At 38.9% G+C, this 18,862-nt stretch overlaps 2 protein-coding genes across 14 annotated transcripts in view; both read left to right on the top strand.

Moving 5' to 3' along the window:
* The window catches only part of EPB41L2 (erythrocyte membrane protein band 4.1 like 2), a 205,242-nt gene that overhangs the window by 156,694 nt on the left and 29,686 nt on the right, over positions 1–18,862 (top strand). For 10 of the 13 annotated variants that reach the window (XM_043456955.1, XM_043456959.1, XM_043456957.1 and 7 more), the window contains 4 exons: positions 4,355–4,527; positions 9,294–9,356; positions 11,264–11,410; positions 12,774–12,875. In XM_043456955.1, coding sequence (XP_043312890.1) covers positions 4,355–4,527; positions 9,294–9,356; positions 11,264–11,410; positions 12,774–12,875 — 485 coding nt within the window. The remainder of the gene's footprint in view (positions 1–4,354; positions 4,528–9,293; positions 9,357–11,263; positions 11,411–12,773; positions 12,876–18,862) is intronic. The other 3 variants (XM_043456961.1, XM_043456960.1, XM_043456958.1) reach the window with 2 other exon arrangements.
* Positions 4,534–9,287, top strand: LOC122433906 (band 4.1-like protein 3). Its single transcript, XM_043456962.1, has one exon. The coding sequence runs from the start codon at positions 6,447–6,449 to the stop codon at positions 7,053–7,055; it is 609 nt and encodes a 202-aa protein (XP_043312897.1). The 5' UTR covers positions 4,534–6,446; the 3' UTR covers positions 7,056–9,287.

Here is an 18,862-nt window from a genome sequence, read left to right as displayed (position 1 = left end):
TATATATATATCTTATTACCCTAATTTTGGGTTAATAGCAGGTTTTCTATAAAAAAGCTGAGGTTATTTTTTTTTAAGATATTTAAAAAATTTTTTCCTTTCTACCTACTAGCAAGTAACTGGTATGGATGCTTTTCTACCAAAAGTAGTTTCCCAACATATTTTGGTTGCTTAATCTCAAAACATATATGCAAAAGATCCTTTAATGTTGAACTGGGTAAGTTCTATTTTACTGTTGTTTATCAGCAAAATCCTATTTTTGATTGTTATTAATATTGCTGATAATCATTCTGAAATACAAACTTGAATGGCTTATGTTTCATATAAGTAGCTAAAGCAGGCTGGATATGCTAATAGATGAAAAAATCTTCTCTCATTAGTGAAGGATTGACATTCATTGGCTTAGATCTATTTTTCCTGGAATCAACATAGGAAACAGATCTGGACAGACACAGAGATAATTTGGCGGGCATTTTGGTATATATAGTTACTGAATCTTCTGGAGAATCTTTCATATAATTTATGAGGCCACAGGAAAAAATGTGCAACGGGATCATAAATCATGGTTTGAATAAATGTCCACATCCCCAAATGTAGTGATTTACATTTAATGAATTATTGGTGTATGATAGTTGTCAGAGTATCTTTCAGCTCATCAACAACTGAGCACTTTTTTCCAAGTAAATCCGGAGAATGTGCCCGCTTGTGTAAATATTTCACAAGCCTTGCCCCTTGCCACAGAGCATTTATACAAGTGCTGAATAAATGCGATCAGTGTTGTTTCATGCCTTGAGAGAAATCATTCCTCTTTCTGTCACACTGTCTGTTTCAGCCTTTGTTTTTAAACTGTGAGGTTTTTATAGCTCATATGTGGTGAGTGTTTAGAGTTGGAGAAGAGCAGTGAAGCAGGGCCTTTCCTTGGAGGTGCATGAACTGGGCTCAAGGAAGCCCGCCGTCTTGTCCGGGCAGTGAGTGCAGCGGGTGATAGTGGGTCTGTGTCTGAAAACAAGGATTTTCACAAGTAAAAGCAACAAACATGCCACAGTAATCCATTATTTTTCCTTTTGTGTTTAGGACACTGTAATTCATCAGATGGGCAAGTCATCAAAAGGATTATTGTGTTATTGTGAAAAATAGGAGGCTTTTCATGCCAATACATGACCGGGAACTATTTGGTTAGGGCTTATGTTCTTTTTTTTTCCCTTCAGAGCAAAGCTAGGCTGTAACCTGGTACTAAGCTTTATTTTCCTCACCACACCATCAATATACCTCTTTTTGTTGTTATTTATATGTATTGTAGTTTGTTTTTTCTGTTTTTAAACAGACTATTTAGATATATAAATATTCAATTTAAGGCTTGACAAAATAAATTTACTAGTGATTACATCGATTTTTACTCTCTGTGTGATATCTAAAGATCAAATATCAAATAAAAATCAACCTAGATAGCTATTTTAGAACAGTGAGATTCCAGGATTGCACAATAAAACCTGAAATGAGACAAATCAGTCATTGAGAGTGCTAACACCCAGGATGCATGTGAGAACAGGGAACTCATGATTTCCTGAAAGTGGAAAGTGTGATGAAGGACATTACAGACTGGGTAAGGTCTGTCTGAGGAAGCACCATTTGGGTTGAGACTTGAAGGATGAGAAAGGATCTCCTATTCTAATAGGAGATAAAGATTCCAGGTAGCAGTAGTAGTAGTGGCAAGTCTGAAGGTCGTAAGTTTGGGGACAGCTTGATACAGTCCAGGAACAGAAAGAAGGCAAATGTAGTCAGAGCTGATTAGTGATGGATGGGGAGAGGTAGGCTGGGAACAGATCACACAGGACCTTGCAGGCTTTAGTGGGGAATGTGGTTTTTGTTCCAGGGAACCACTGAAGACTGTATGTGTTCATATGTACACATGTGTACACATTTGTGCCAGCACATAAGTGTACAGGTCAGTTCAGTCACTCAGTCGTGTCCAACTCTTTGCAGCCCCATGGACTGCAGCACGCCAGGCTTCCCTGTCCATCACCAACTCCCAGAGCTTATTCAAACTCATGTCCATTGAGTTGGTGATGCCATCCAACCATCTCATCCTCTGTCATCCCCTTCTCCTCCTGCCTTCATTCTTTCCCAGCATCAGGGTCTTTTCCAATGAGTCAGTTCTTCGCATCAGGTACCCAAAGTTTTGGAGCTTCAGCATCAGTCCTTCCAATGAATATTCAGGACTGATTTCCTGTAGGATTGACTGGTTGGCTCTCCTTGCAGTCCAAAGGACTCTCAAGAGTCTTCTCCAACACCACAGTTCAGAAGCATCAATTCTTCGGTGCTCAGGTTTCTTTATGGTCCAACTCTCACATCCATACATGACTACTGGAAAAACCATAGCTTTGACTAGAGGGACCTTTGTCAGCAAAGTAACGTTTCTGCTTTTTAATACTGTCTGGGTTGGTCATAGCTTTTCTTTCAAGGAGCAAGCATTTTTGAATTTCATGGCTGCAGTCCCCATCTGCAGTGATTTTGGAGCCCAAGAAAATAAAAGTCTCTCACTGTTTCCATTGTTTTCCCGTCTATTTGGCTTGCCATGAAGTGTACAGTGCTGTCTTTAAAAAAAAAAAACAGCACTTGATTAATGCCGTGTCTAGAACAACTGGAGAGGATGAGGGAGGAAGCTCAGGCCGACTGGTTAGGCACAGTCCTGGTGAGTCACGGTGGTTCTGTCTCAGATGGTACAGTTAGCCATTTGGCACTGTAGGCTAAGCCTCTTGGGTTTATACTCTCAGGGCTCTAAAAAGGTTTAAGGCCTGACAAAACTTAATAGCAGCAAACTGAAATCAGTAACTGTTTAATAAAAGTATGCAGTGTCAACATCTTGCCAACTTAATTACGCAACTTTAAATTTGATATTCATTAAAATTTGATATCATTACATTTAAAACCATTTCTAGGTCAGAGTTTCTCATTTTGCAGTCAGTTTCTGAGTATGCATAATGAGTGCTTAGGGACCATAATCTTAGGTATACTTTTCAAGGAAAAATTATTAAAATCTTTTTAAAAGTTCAAAAAAAACTCTAGAAAATAATTATACTTAATGTATGATGTGAATTTGTTTTAATGTTTAATTGGATTTGGTGCAGGCTTTCCAAAGTATGAGTGTTTAAAAGCCATGAAACTCTTAAAAGGTACCTGGATGGTAAAATAGAGATGGAAGGTATTTGCCATGTTTGGAAATACATACAAGGACTCTATTGGACGTGCTGGCTGTTGAGGGGTAAAGGAAAAGACTTCCAGGTTTCTGACTTCAGTAATTTGCTGAAAGGTGAGACTAGAAAAGAAGGAAGTTTGGACAGAGCATGTGAGGGGTGTGGATTAAGGCTTCTTGTAACACATGAATTAGGGGTCTAGATGTTGCCCAAGTTCAGTATGGTGGGTCACACACCGTCCCTGCTCTTCAAGAGCTTGTAGCCTAAAGGCCTGTCTTTATTGTGCTTCCCTGGGAGCCTGGAACCAGAGCCAACCATACTGTGTCAGGAAGATGCTTTTTATGCAGGTGAAATGACTGCAGTGGTTGTCCCACTCTTTGGAGGAGAAACTAAAGATAGAGGCTTTTGCCAGTTGCTGCTCACTTGGCCTTGTTGAGATCTGAGGCCATCTTGGGTTGCTCTGCCGTATGACAGAAATGTCAATATAGTACATGTTCCTGCCCATCTGTATGATAGATGAAGGGACCCAAAAGGCCAGATTTGCTAAGGCAGAAGGTTTCTATGTATTAGGCTTGCTGAAGGTCAAGTCGAGGCATTCAGGAGGGAGGTTAAAAAAAATAAAAAACAGTAAACATAAACAGAGAAGTTAATTCTCTAAAATCTACCTTTCCTGTCTTGCCACAATTTTGTCTAGTGTTCTAATTAAAGGTTCCTTTATGGAGGAATTATTAAAACTTATTAAAGCAAACCATTTTAATAACTAGGTGATTATTTCACAATAGATAGATTCAGAAATAAGTGCAGGCAAGATTAAAGAAACCCCAGAGAGCTGAAGTACTGCTCATGTAATTCTGAGGTACTTCCCCGACTCTGGTGTTTCATCTGGTCTTAGAGCTCCTCCTACTGGCCAATTCCATGATCAGTATCTCTCCTTCAAAAATCTGTGACTCGAGACCTTGGTGTAATTTAATGGGTTACAATTCAGAGTATTTTTTAAAGTATAAACATGCGTTTATTTGATTTGTTATTTTCACGATCAAAAGAATCTTCCGGTTTCTATTAATTGTCTATAAGCTGCCTGATTTTCTGGAAAGGGAGGTTTTCATAATGTTTTCTCGTTTAAACATCCTAACGCGATCCCTGTGATCACTCGTCACTAGCTCCAATTGATGCTGTGGACCAAAGTCTTATGAAGGATTTTCCTGGCCCTGCTGGGGAGATTTCAGCACAAGGCCCTGGAGTTGTGAGCACTGCCGTGGTACAAGATGGTGATGGCAGAAGGGACCTGAGAAGCCCAGCTAAAGCCCCGCATATGCCGCTCATTGAAGGAAAGGTATGGTGAATTAGTGGAATGTGCAGTTTTAAATGTGTGCTGAGATCAGAGGCTGTCTATTGCATTTGTTTCAGAACTCAGGTATCATTTAAAATCAGTCATTGTATTTTCTGTTGGTAAAAGTTTCCACCTTTCATATGTGTGTAGACTCTTGCTGTTTTGGACTGAGTCTCTAACCTTTTTCTGGTTGTTATTCAAAGCAAAATATTTCAACGTAAATTACTTTAATCCAAGTAAGTAATTTATTGACCTTTTGTCCATCTTTATAATCATCCTATTTAATTAAGCCCCCCAATTATAAAAGCTATAATTTGAAATTCATATTTGGTTTGTTTCAATTAAATTTTAAAATATAGCCTATGTCTTGATAATTATATTGACTTGAACATTTTGAAATGAAGAAAGGTGGTCTTTATGAAATTTATGGTTTTTCATTAATAATCTGTCACTGAAGAAGAAATTCTTAAGCAAAAAGTAATTGTTTTGTGAATACCGTGTGAGAAGATGGTGTATGGCTTTCGGTCTTATTTGGTGTGCATGCCATAATGAATGGAGAAATAACCTATATTGTGTTTTCAGACTTATTTGGGTTATTTTATATTACCATGGGCAAGTGTAAGTATAGTCACTTAGAAGTTGATCTGAATGGCTTTGAGTCCTTCAGATCTCTTTTCCATATCCCACAGAGAAACTTTTGAATAGGTAACATTGGAAGTAAACATGAAAAAGAAATAAAATCATCCTGAGGATTTATAATATTTCCAGAAATTTAACTTTGAAAATTTATAATGTTTTCAAAATTCTAAGTTGGAAAATTTTAAAGATGTGTAACATGAATTCATAAAGAGCCTACCAGAAGAAGTAACTGCCAGTGTCTCAGGAATTCCTGCAGTGATGGCTCCCAACCCCAGCAGAGAGAAGGGCTCAGGTACCATGGGGGCCCTGCCCTATGCCGCAGGGACAAGCGCTGCAGGTAGAGAGAGCCATTAAATCCTTTTCATCGCTTTGTTAAAAAGTCTTTATCCTGTTCTACAAAGGATTTGGTTAAAAATTAAGAATAGCAGATATCACATCAAACAGTATCCATCAATAACTGAATAGGTGTCAGGAGAGTTTATGATTATGCTACCAATTCATTAGAAAAGACCCTGATTCTGGGAAAGATGGAAGGCAGGAGACAGGGGTGACAGAGGATGAGATGATTGGATGGCGTCACCGACTCAATGGACATGAGCTTCAGCAAACGTCAGGAGATAGTGAAGAGCAGGAAAGCCTCATGTGCTGCAGTCTGGGGTCTCAATGAGTCAGACACAACTTAGCGACTGGTGTTAACCAGCAACACACTGCCAGTGTACCCAGTAGAGTGGCTACTTCCATCAGAAACAGGAGAGCCCGGCGTCACGGCAAGTCTCTATTCCATCCTGCATAGTTAATATGATACAAAAGAAAAGTTCTCTTAAATTCCCAGGGAAATTCTGCCTGTTTTTGGCAAATGACTCAGTGTGCCTTTTCAGTGATACTTTCAATGTTTGTCAGCAACCAGGTTTAAAAGTAAGAATGCCATCTGAGTTTCATAGGATCCGTTTGCAACCAGTCAGGAAACACTAATTGAATCAGGCTCCACCTGTTAAGTTGTATGTGATGAAAGTAGTCCAGTTTTCCTCTTTTAAAAATGGATCATTTAATTTTCTAATGATACTGTTAATACAGCCGTTACTTCTGAGTAAAAGTTTTCACTAACTTTCTTCTTTTCTCCTCTTTCATTCTTTCACCTTTGGTTCTCCTCTGATTGTATCGCTGTGTAACTTCACATTCAACCATGGGTTTGCTTTCGAGAACAGCCTGTTTCCTTGTGCCCGCCTTCACCACTCATCCGCTGTGCTTCATCTCTTTCCCCAAACCTGTTGCCAGTCCCTGAGATGGACTTCCTCTCTGACATTTCAGAGGAAGACCCCTTTGGGGAGGCCGATCGCATCACTCTCGACAGCTTAGAGCGCCTTTCCACAGGCGAGGCGTCAGAGCAGGGGCCCTGTGTTCCTGACTTGGGTCCTCTTGAAGCCCCTTCTGAGCCTGCTCGCCCCCCTGCCCCCGAGCAGGCTCCAAAAGAGGCCGACCACACGGATTCCGAGTGTGGGTCCTTGTTCAGTTTCTGCAGATGCTTTCTGCCTCGCTTCCCCTCGCTGCTCGATGAGGACGGGTCCCTGGCCTTCCCCAGCCTCCCCAAGGTCTGGGTCTCCTTCCTCCCCGCGGACGCCCGGCCCTACGTGCCCGTCGCCTCCGCCTCGTTCTTCCCCTCGCTCATCCTCATCTTCGGGCTCCTTCTCTCCGCTTCTCAGTCGGTGCCCTTTTCTCTCACCCTTTCCCTCCCTCTGGCGCTCTCCCTCTGCTATCTGGAGGCGAGAGCTGCCGCCCTGACCGCTGCTTATGACTGTGACTGGAGTGACAAGGCAGAGGAGGAGGAAGCACTTACGGGCTGTCCTCCATCAGCTTCAAACCTGTGCGGGCAACGGCGCTCCACTTCTCCTTAAGCCTTCCTGATGCAGAGTGTAAACATGCGCATAAACCTCAGCATGGGTTGCCCCCAAAACAGTATGATCTGCACACCTTCACACACACACGTAGCTTTAGTGCATGAGAAATAAGTGTAATTAAGCATTTCCCCTCACTGATATTCATTGACTAGGTCCACACATTCTACGTTGAGTGCAAAGTTATTGGTTTTTAAAATAAATATCTGAACCATACTAGGCCACAAAAGAAGGAGAGGGGGACCTCCATAGTAGTCTCCCTTAAGTAGTCCCCCTTATTAAGGGGGACCTCCTTAATAGTCTGTTTTGGGTCTGTCCATTTTGCACATAAATGTTAATGCTGTTCCTTTAGGATGGAAACTTTATTTTGGTATAGAACTTCGAATACAGTGGACATAACTGATCGATATGTATTAATAGAATTCCTTAGTGTTACTATTTTGCTATTAGAAAGCCAAGCTTGTTCTTCATTAAGGAGAATGCACCTGTGACCGTTACTCCTGATGGGTGTGTAGGTCTAATCTCAGAAACTCTTTGTCTCCCTATTATTGTAGCATTTGGGACCCAGATGAAGTTCATGTAGTTTATTTACTTTTATTTATTTATTTATTTTTTTAACTCAAAATCATATCTGTGAGTCCCTGTCAGGTATTTTTAAGGAAGATACTCTTCTGTCTTTAACAAATACGTATGAAAAATAAACCACAGCATTTTGAAAATTTAGACTCTGTAGCCCTAAGGTTGGGTCAGACCTCTTAGTGTCCTTTTATTTAAAATTAAGTGTCTGGTTTGAGGATTTCTGCCCCATAAAAGGCTACTTCTGCAGTACTAAGCTGTGCTTAGTGTGTTTCTTTTTTTTTATTGTTTAGCTAAATGTGGTCTGGGGACCTAGTGTCCTATATCCTGTAGGTACTATTCATACATAGAATAAACCACAAAATTTAGAGCAAATCTAAGGAAAAATGTGAAGATAATTAAACACAGGGGGAGAATCCATGATTCCTAAATGTTACCCAAGGAATGCCAAATATTGACATTTTAGAGAAGTGTTGACCAAGGAATTAGAAGATTATTCTTAACAGATTGTTGAGTGGTTGTATTCTGTTTTTCCCTCTTGATCAAAAGATACTCTGAGTTCCCTGTTTACCTCTCAAAAATGCTTGAATGGCTAAAAAAAAAAGTACAGTAAAGAAGAAAAATAATGTATATAATCCTGCTCTAAATGAACACGTGAAAGTTACACTATTTTCCTTTGACATCTGAATCAGTATTTTTCCTTTATGCTATTCCGTTCCATGAGTCAGTAAGTCATCAGTGTTTCTATTAGTTTTAAATACACAGATTTATTCTTTGGATCGTTAGATAACTGAGAATTGTCCCAACTATGAATAAATATGCTTGTTTAAAAAATTTTATGAAAGAAAAGTGACTATAAAACTCAGGAATAGTTTTTACTGTCCACCATTTTACGTAAAAGTAGCAAAATAAACCAGTTCCTCCCCAAGGAAAGAAATCTATGTAGGGTGAACATTTGTCCCTGATTGAGAGTGAAAGCTAAAATTTGCATCATTACACTTTGCCCTTACAGCCAGTTGACTTAAATATTTCAGGTTAGAGCAGACTGAATTATGCCATTTTTACACTCTCATATTTTCATTCCTGAGTCAAAACATATTAAAAAGCAACACATTATCTGGTGACTGAGAAAGAGTGAAGCTTCCCTTCTCTATTCCACCTTTGCAAAGGACCATTTCCATCATTTGTACAACATTGTAGGTGAAGAAAGACCAAAGTGGCTTAATATTCTGCGTCTTCTGAGGGCCAGACAATAAAGGTTGGTAATGCTGGTTCACCATTTAAGTTCAAATACAGCTTCTTTGCACTGGTGATAGTGTTTCCAATAATACTCCCCTTCTCTCTGGCTGCTTGCTGGGTGACTTCAGGCGAAGATGGAAGAGGACGAAGCACGGCTGGAGGAGGTGGATATTATTCCCCAAAGTTAAATACCTGGTGGTTGCTGCCTGCCATTATGATTGCACGGCGGGGGGGTTGGGGGAGTGCACATTTAGGATTTATTTGTGACTTTTGCTCATTGTGGCTTTAGGTTCTTAAGATTTTTATTTCTCTTTTAATGTCTTAGACTGTCCAACTCTGAGTCATTTCTGGTGCTTGCTGATTGATACACTTATGTTTATTTGCCTTCCCCCCTCCCTCCCTGTGTGTGATTTAATTTCACAGAAAAATTCCTTGAGAGTAGAAGGAGATAATATTTATGTCAGACATAGCAATTTAATGTTGGAGGTTTGTATAATTTAAGAAAACAGCTCTGTCCGAATGGCTGCCCAGGCTGCTGTGGACGGGGGGTCACGCACAGGCTGGCTGGCTGGCGGCTTTCAAGCACAGTGCACGACATGCATGGGGGAAATTCAACGTGGGAGTGCATGTTAGCATTCTGACTTTGTTCTGTTCAAGTGGCTTAGGTAGGAATATGTCTATGAGAAGTTCTCAAAGTGACAACTGGGAAAGAAGAAAAGATTCTGTGTAATCAAATGAATAAAGTTTTTATTCATTAATCTTTAAGTTCTGCAAGTAAACCTATTTTCTCTGAATGGACATGATCCCAACCTTAATGTATATTAACTGCAAAAAATATTTGTCAATCTGGCATTAATTCATTTGGCCCTAGATCTGTGTCCATGATTTTTTTTTTTTTTTTTGGTGAAGTAAAGAAGTACCAAAATCCATGCAGTTAGGAATGTGGTCCACTTAAAATCTTCCTTTTGAGAAGATGCTAATTAATGGGATTGTTTTGATTAAAAAGAGAGAAGCAGTGAAATAAAGTGAGAAAGAAAAGAGGAAAAAGAAGCCTAGCTGCCCAATTAGGAAGGTAAAATGTATTCCCCATGTCACACGAGAATGGTTTTTTGCTTCTTTTCCCCCTTCTTTTAGGATAGGATATAGCAATGTATTCAGTGGAAAACTCTGGTCCTCAGTAATTTGACTAATCTGTTGGGTTGCTTTAGCCAGCTTTAATAACTGTTGGAAATGTATTTTTGCATAACTTACTAAAATGCTCTAAAGAATAATACATAACAGCGCTTTGAACAAATGCAAGAAATGTGCCTGATCTCAAGCCACAGTCATTTTTCCATGCCATGCAAAGATTTTTAGATTTTCCTGAGTTTTTGCAAATGGCAATAGGGGCTCCTAGATGAGCTATCCGTACTATGCTTGTGCATGCATATGGAATATTTCTTTACTCAGATGCATGACCTATTTCTCAGGGAATAGTGGAATTGAAAGCTGTAATCCACAGGTGGCCCCATGATTTTTGAAATGTAAGAAAGCACTTAAAGTTCAGTTAAAACTTTTTTGAATACTACCTTTTATTCCTACAAATACCATTTATCAGGACCAATCTAAAAAAAAAATCCCACAAGTAACATTTGTCAGGGCCTATTTCAATGAAAATTGACCCGGTAGTATTTCTCACATCCTTTTTTAAGGACCATTTGATATGTGGATGGCTGGGTCCCACATTTATGCTTGGCAAGAACGTGAAACCAAGATGACGTTCATTTATTTTAGAGAAAGACCAAACAGAAGCAGCTTCTGGCAGCTGTTATGTTTATTCCATAAGGATTAAAAACCATTGCTGGAATTTCCTGAAAAACGTCAACCGTTGTTTCCCCACCACCATTCCCCCCTTTTTTTGTATGATCCTGGATCACATTTCCTATCAGGCCCAATATGCTCTGAGTCCACCTTTCTCTAATTTTACTTTTTTCATTTTATTCACAGAATGCAGCTCTAGTAGTAGCCCAAATCTGAAAAGTGAATTTGCAGGAACAAAGTACCTTTCAAACTTAACTATGAGAAAGAAGGTTTATTGGCCATGTTGAGTTCCATGGCCGCCTCCTTATGATTTCTTAAACAACTCTGAACAAAGAAATCAGAACCCTTTAAGCTGTGAATCATAAAAAAATTACACATTGGCTTTAATTTTCAAATTTGGACAAACTCATATTTGTAGGTGGTGATATGGCTTTTGAGACTTGGCATTTTTCTTGCTTTATTATGTTTTTTTAATCATAAGTTTGCTTTGTCTTATTTTTGGTTTCATTTTTTATTTTTATCCTATTGGGTTTTTTTTTTTTCTTTTTTCCCCTTTTGGATTTTTCCCCTTTTATTACGTTACACATTGCTAGGACCTGGATAAGGCCCAGGAAGAAATACTGAAACACCAGGCTAGCATTAGTGAACTCAAGCGCAATTTTATGGAATCCACACCTGAACCACGCCCTAATGAATGGGAAAAACGACGTATCACACCTCTGTCCCTACAGACACAAGGGGTATGTGACTAGCTATTTGTTGGCTATATGTCTCACTCCAGCTGTTCATAAAACTTAGGTTGTTAATCTGTTATGTTGATTCTTATGAGAAGTTAGAAAATATTCCCATTTTTTAAATGTAACTGCTAACAATTTTTTAAATACTAAATATTTATTAACAGCGTGTAATACTTATTGACATAGTTCTTGGGTAAATTGTATGAGTTTCAAAACACTTTTCAAATACTTTCAGAATAATTTCACTATTTTACTCGAGTAAATTGGTAGTAATGAGTTGTTACATCAAGTGACTTAAAAGCCAATGTATATTGTATTTAATAAGTTTTTAAATTATTGACTTCTAAAGTAAGAGTTTGTTTAATAATTAAAGAATTAGTAATTAAAGGGATGTAGTAATATAGACCATATTTAGAATGATTTAAGGTTATTACTGTAAGGATAAAGAGTTAAATTTAGCTTTGAAGACTGCTGGGCTCTGTTGAAAACTGGCAAAATGTTAATTATATAACTTAAATTGAAACTTCTTAGTAATGAAATCCAGATTAATGTTTTAAAAATTTTTTCACCCGTCTTTCCAAACTCATCCTTTTTCTTTCCACGGTTTTTATTTCTCCACCACCAACATAAGCATTGCCTTTAAAATATATTCTTAAAATATTTCTTCATTTGCGTCTGCATCTGTTCTTTTCTGATGCTCCAAATTCTCTCCTTCTGTCAACCAAGAACTTCATTAGCTCATTTATTTTGCTTGAGGAAATAATGGTCATCCTATGTTTAACATGCAGTTTTAAAAGTGTGTTCAGAAAAAAAAAAAGTGTGTTCAGGTATTACCCTACAGTTTCTCTCTTTTTCCTTTTCGTTTCACCCCTCTCTTCTCCTTAAATTCATCATCTAGTCTGACTTGAATGTTGCCAAATTGTAGGCATTTGAATTCGCTATTTTCATGCTTTTTTATTCACCTTTTTCTTAAAAAGCAAAGCTGTTATTTGCTTTAAACTTCTGTGTGACAGTGGAAGGGACAAATCTCTTTAAAGCTGATGAGCAAAAGAAAAATCGCTAAACCGCAAAGATTTTTGACACTATTAAGATTTAAAACACCATAGCAGCGTCTTCTGAAGTTGCATACTACATTTAAGTTCTTATTTTCAGCTTTTCTGAAGATATTAATGTCCATATTCCAGAATCAACCCTGGAGTGTTGTGTTTTCTGGGGAGACTGATGGTGTGCTGAGATTGGGTCCCCCTTTATGTGCCGCTTCGTCTGGCTTGTTCCACTGACCCACACAGTCGTTTTCTGTTTGTGTTGCTGTAGGTGTAATGTGTTTGTCTTATTTGTTGATTATGTCTATTGTTTAAAACAATAGAGCAAAGGAGACCATCTTTTCAAGGACATTTTATCCATGAAGGAGAAGCCTCAGATGGTGGCAGCGCGGACAGTTGAAGAAAAGCCCCAGGAGGCAGACAAGGTGTTCACCTCGCATCCTTGGTCTACTCTTGCTTTTCTCCTCTTTTCCTTGATTTCTGTCCGCAGCCATGAGATACGTCTTTTCCCTTGTGTCAACCTGAATTTTTAAAAGTAATTTTTGAGTGCTTGAAAAGATAACTCCATGGGATTATTAGATGAGAATCACCATATTGCAGAAGGACTTGATTTAAAACTCCACAATTTGAAATGCAGACATCATAAGCGATTTAGGTGATAAGTGACCCCTCATTTCAATGGATGTGGCTGGCAGTTGGAAAACCATGATTTCACGTGACAGTGCACTGTTTGCACAACGCTCACTGCGGTGGTGTTAAAATAACAAACTATGTGTGATCCAGATTACTGTTTTACTGATTACATTTGGAATCCCTTTGAATTTTTATTTTTAAGATTTTTAAAAAAATTTTTAAGTGAAGGAAAGTTGCTTTACAGAATTTTGTGGTTTTCTGTTATAGATCGACAAGAATCAGCCATAGGTACATGCACTTTTAATGGGACAAAAAATTTTGGTGCACACAAGCAGCCCCTCAGATCTGTCTGCTCCTGCGTATATGAAGTATCTGGCATTTCTAGGAAAGTTAGTTTTCTGTTGCTTTTCCGTTCTTATTCCTCTGTTTCTACTGAGTTTGTTTAGCCAGCTGACCAACCTTCTGTTTGCTGGGACTGGCATGCCTAGAGTCTAGTGTGGGAGAGAGCAGACATGCACATTAGTGACTGGAAATTTTGGGGTATAAAGAAGTATTAAGGAGATGACATACTTACTATGTGTTATCGGAGGATTGAGAAGGCCTGAGAAGAGGTAACATTTGAGTTGAGGCCTTAATGATGAGAAAGAAGGTGGACACATGACATTTCTTTCATGTGTAAGGAAGAGCAAATGCAACAGCCCCAAGACAGAAATTTCTTTAAAGGACTGAAAGACCAAATGACAAGGTCTTAGAAGAGTCATAGAGGTCAGACCCCATCTTGGCAGGATCTTTAAGATCATAGTAACAATTTGGAGCTGTTAGAGGAGTGAGTGAGGGGAAGCCATTGGAGAGCTTTAAGCTGAGTAGTAATATAATCCCACGTGTCTAACGAAAATCCCTCTGGTGCTGAATGAGGGATGGATTATAGGGGATGTGAATGACAGCACAGATTGGAATAAGGAGAAAGTGTTTCCCTCCCACCTCGTCTTGATTTTGTTAATCAGTAAAGAGTATTACTCATCAGAACGTATGCTGGGGTGGTAGAGGAGGCAGAATAAGTGGAAGATGAAGCTTTGTACTAAAAGGATTTGAGGTCTAGGTGAGATGAAATATTTTTGCAACACTGCAGATGTGAAAGATAACATCATAAAGTTAAACCAAGTAGCATCTATATACTTGAAAGGTTAGTTTGAAATCCAAGGCAAATCAGACTCTGTATCAAATGATGATTTCAATATCATATGCTTTGAAATATTATATAGTTTTGAAAATTTATCCTCCTGAGAAGTGACTCAGATGACATTATTTGATCAATTTAAAGTGATGTCCTTACAGTAGGAAACTTTGGGATTTTGGTGAAGCTGTTTAAAATGATCATGTTTTCTGGATGTCATCATTTAGTAGTGTACGATATAAACCGTGTACAGTGAAAACTATCCATTCATTATTGTAGAAGTTAACATTAAGATGATGTCATGTGAAATTTAAATCTGGAATTCACCCACTCTTAAACTCCTAAATGGTTTATCTGCAATTGAAGTTATTGCTTTTTTCTTATTCTTCTCCTCTGTAGCACATGCTAGAAAATATGTACTTATTTGACACATGTATGGGTTGTTGTAACTTTGATCATCCATTCACCCAATAAACATTTTTGACCACTTACAATGTACTTCCTTTCCCACTCCTCAAATAATACATCACTACTATTAGTTGAAAGTTAAGTAAGTCTACTGGAGTATTTTGACTTTTAACAGAGTATCTTTTAAATTGCTATCTTTCTTCCGACTTCATTTTGCTACTTAATTTTTCAGAGTTTCTTGATTTTCTTTAAATTGCAGTCCTTAATAAAATGCAAAATAAAAATTATACATAGGTATAATTTCCCCAGAATTCCAAATGTCTATAATAATGGGTTTTATAGATTAAAAAAAAATTGTTTCTTGTTTAGCAGTCGATACATCAAACTTTCAAAATGACTTCAGTATATTATGAATGATTTTGAGAGTAGGGCAGAAAATTTGAAGTCAAATTACTTGGTCTTTAATAGGCAAATTAGGGCTTCCCTGGCGGCTCAGATGGTAAAAAATCTGCCTACAATGCAGTTAGACCCGGGTTCAATCCCTGGGTCAGGAAGATCCCCTGGAGAAGGGAATGGCAGCCCACTCCAGTCTTCTTGCCTGAAGAATTCCATGGACAGAGGAGTCTGGTGGGCTGCAGTCCATGGGGTTACAAAGAGTGAACATGACTGAGCGATGGGCATACATACATATAGGCTAATTATTATTATTAAATATTATTAATTTTTTGCATAAATATATTCTCATATGTTGTGAGAATTATGACATACTTAAACTTGTATAGGGCTTCCCTGGTGGCTCAGACGGTAAAGTGCCTGCCTGCAGTGCGGGAGACCCAGGTTCGATCCCTGGGTCGGGAAGATCCCCTGGAGAAGAAAATGGCAACCCACTCCAGTATTCTTGTCTGGAAAGTCCCATGGATGGAGAAGCCTGGCAGGCTATACAATCCATTGGGTTGCAAAAAGTCAGAAATTACTGAGTGACTTCACACTCTTTCTTTCTTTGAACTTGTATAAAATTTTTCTCGAGAGTCTAGTAGAGATTACATAGACTGTAGTTTTAAGGTACTTTTGGAGATATTTTATTGACTACTTCGATGCATAGTACTTATTTAAATTCCCCAGTGATCTTTTACCTAGTAGGACACCATCTCCACCTACCTGACCCTAGGGATGATGTAATTACGGAGACTCTTAATTCAGCTGAAATTGTCCAGAAGCTTTTTTCTCTCCTGACTATTTTAAGTGCTTATGCACCTTGCTCTCCTCATCTCTGAAGCAACTTAGCATGCTTCGCATCTCCTTGTAGCTACCACTCATCCCGGTTAGGGCACTGTCCCACGAGGCACCCCAGAATGCCATTCATTTATTCATTTGTCTCTGATCTCTGAGCTGTGCCATTTGTTAGGACATATTATTGCACACATCTAACGTGAGAGGGAGCTACACGATAATTCCTTACCATTGGTATTCTAGGTATAATATCTGAGATAGTCCCCAGCTTCCCTGTTGTACCCTCAGGCAGATTAGGGACCATCATTTAAGGGCTAGAAGGGTGAAGATTAAATTCACCTTAGTAGCTTTTCAGGGACAGATGATTTTCACATTGCTTAGCGTTTACCCTCTGAAGTTTTTCTTCCTGTTTAGAATTTTTTCCTTTACCCATTTCTTACTGAAAGAAAAAGAGACACTATTTCTTCATCCCATGGCATATCTAGCATATCTGAGGGAGCTTCAGTGGGTTACTTTCACAGTGCTTGTTGTGTGGACAAGGTGGTGTAGGGAAGGGAGAGAGCATAGGAGCTGAAATAGTTAAGCCCACACGCAGAACGTGCAGTGGACCTCAGAGTGACGACGGAATTGGCAAGGCCCAGAGTGCCTAGTTAAGAGCATTGGAGGCAGAGGGTTATGGACATCCAAAGTCTAACACTGAAATAAGTGCAGCAAGTGGAGGGGCCCCGGAGGAGGCTGCTGAATGCAGAGAGGCCCCTGCGGAGAGCTCCCTCAACATTATACGAAGTAGCGATTGATGGGCAGGTGGGTCAGTCATACTCAGCTTGTGATAAAGCTCCCGTGAGAAACCAGAGAGGTTAGTGCATTTCTGAAGGTTAGAGCGATCAACAACCCTCAAACAGGGTGGAAGGCCAGCATCCCGGCAAATGGCCACAGATGCCTGCCGCAGCATCGTTAGAATCCTTGCCTTTCTTTCGGTGTATGCTGGTCTGTGATTCTTTCTTGTGTAACCTTCCCTTTCTTTCAATAGGTCACCGCTGTCTGTTCTGACTTATTGCTAATTCTTTGCTCTTCCTTTTCTGACCTCTCCAGAGCCTAGAAGAGGAGATAACATCCATTTTGTTTAGTGAAGAGGGCTTTTCTGATAGCATGAAAGCCTCCTTCAGCTCAGCCACCACTCGGACAGCAGAGGGCACTGCTGTGAACTCTAATGCACCTTCTGAAAAGCTTTCCTCGCCCTTCTCACGGTTGCCTGAGGTGCATTTTGCTTTGTTTCCCATTTTTTAAAAGTCACATTTAAGAGTGATTTTTATTTTTTGAGTATTAAGGAACCCTTTCCTCCAGTGCTTTCATTGGTGAAATTAACTCTTCCTTGGAGAAACATTCAAGAAATAATGAGTGAATTTGAACACGAGGAAAAGACACTGATTGGATGTTTCTCTTGCTTTCTATTCTCCCCTCTCCAGTCTGCCTAAATTGAGAGAATCATTTAAACCAGCCACAAAGGTACAGAGTTTGGGGTGTTAGGTGGAGGGAAACCTTCAACTACGTAGAAGCTAAAGCATTTTTTGCAGAAGTTTTCAAAGCCAAAATGTCTTTTAAACGTCTTCAGATGGCTTGTTATTTTAAGAATTCTGCTCATAGGGGAAAACTGAAGTGCCTGCCAGAGTCAATTTAAATTATCTGGGGAATGACCCCTAAGGGATTCCCTGAATTTGGGCAGAATCCATCTGGCCATTTGAGGTTCAGTAATAAAAGTAGTAATAATGAAATATCTCCTTTAGAAATGTTCTGATCACTGGATATCTTTATTTATAAAGAAGTTTGTAAGGAGTTACAGTTGAATGTTGCCTAATTAGCAAAGTCAGTTTAGAGGTTTCCAGTTTAATGTGCGAAACCTCAGTTTTCAGTAACACTGGAAAGATGGTTCTCTTGTTCTGTCAGTGACATGATTTACATGGTATAATGTTGAGCATTCAAAATGTTCCTTTACCATACATTTAAGAATAACAGTGCAGGGCAAAGATGGTCTGTGAGTATATGTTGATAGGTGTCCTTCCGGGACTTTTTGCTCATGGTTTTCCATGTTGCCGGAGCAGATGAACATGAGCTTGCGTTATTTGCTGTAGGAAGCAGCTCCAGTCCAGTTAGTGTCTTCACAGTGCGGGTTGTTTCTGCCCAGAGGGTTCAGAGGCGCAGCGTTCTTCATTCAGCATCGAGATACCTTCCTAAATAAGCAGGCTACTGTCTGTAGCTGAATTTGTAAAGTCAGAGCTCACGGCATTAGTGCTACTGGAATGCCAGAAACTTGGCTAGGAATTATTTGTATCAGTATAAATTATCCTTTTCAAAATATAAGGAAAATTTTAATCTTTAAAAACAGATTCCTTTTTAAGAAAGTTTCTACCCTGATTATCAATATATTTGGTCTTCAAGCATTTATTTGAACATTTAGGTGCTGTACTTAGCTAGAGTAAATTTACTCCCCCCAAAGTAGACATCTGCAGGGGGGCAGCAATGAGCATCTCAAATAATAAACTTGGTTCATTTCAATTTTCAAATGGAGGAGCTAAATTCTAAGCGAAAACACTTGGAGCCATCACTGACATCCACCCTACTGTTATAATACCCCTTTTTGCTAATCAATAACACAGTTTGGGATGCTAATAACCATCTCTGAAATGGCAACACTTTTGTGTTAATAACTATCCGAGACCAACTATAATTTTGCCAACTAAAACTGATTTTTAAATAAGCCAGCAAACTATAAAAATATCATCTTATTGATAATTCATTTAGGAATTGTGTTCAGGCCATGCTGTGTGTGTGTGTTTGTTTGCTTTTTTCTTCTTAAGTCTGATTAAAATCAATCTGTCAATAGATTTTAAAAGTCTTAATATATAAACTTTAAAATAATGAGTAAGCTTTGGTATAATTCCATGCCCCACCCCCTCCCCCACGCCTTTT

Source organism: Cervus canadensis, chromosome 33 (assembly GCF_019320065.1).
Source record: "Cervus canadensis isolate Bull #8, Minnesota chromosome 33, ASM1932006v1, whole genome shotgun sequence".
Taxonomy (NCBI): domain Eukaryota; kingdom Metazoa; phylum Chordata; class Mammalia; order Artiodactyla; family Cervidae; genus Cervus; species Cervus canadensis.
This window is presented reverse-complemented; position numbering and strand designations above follow the sequence as displayed.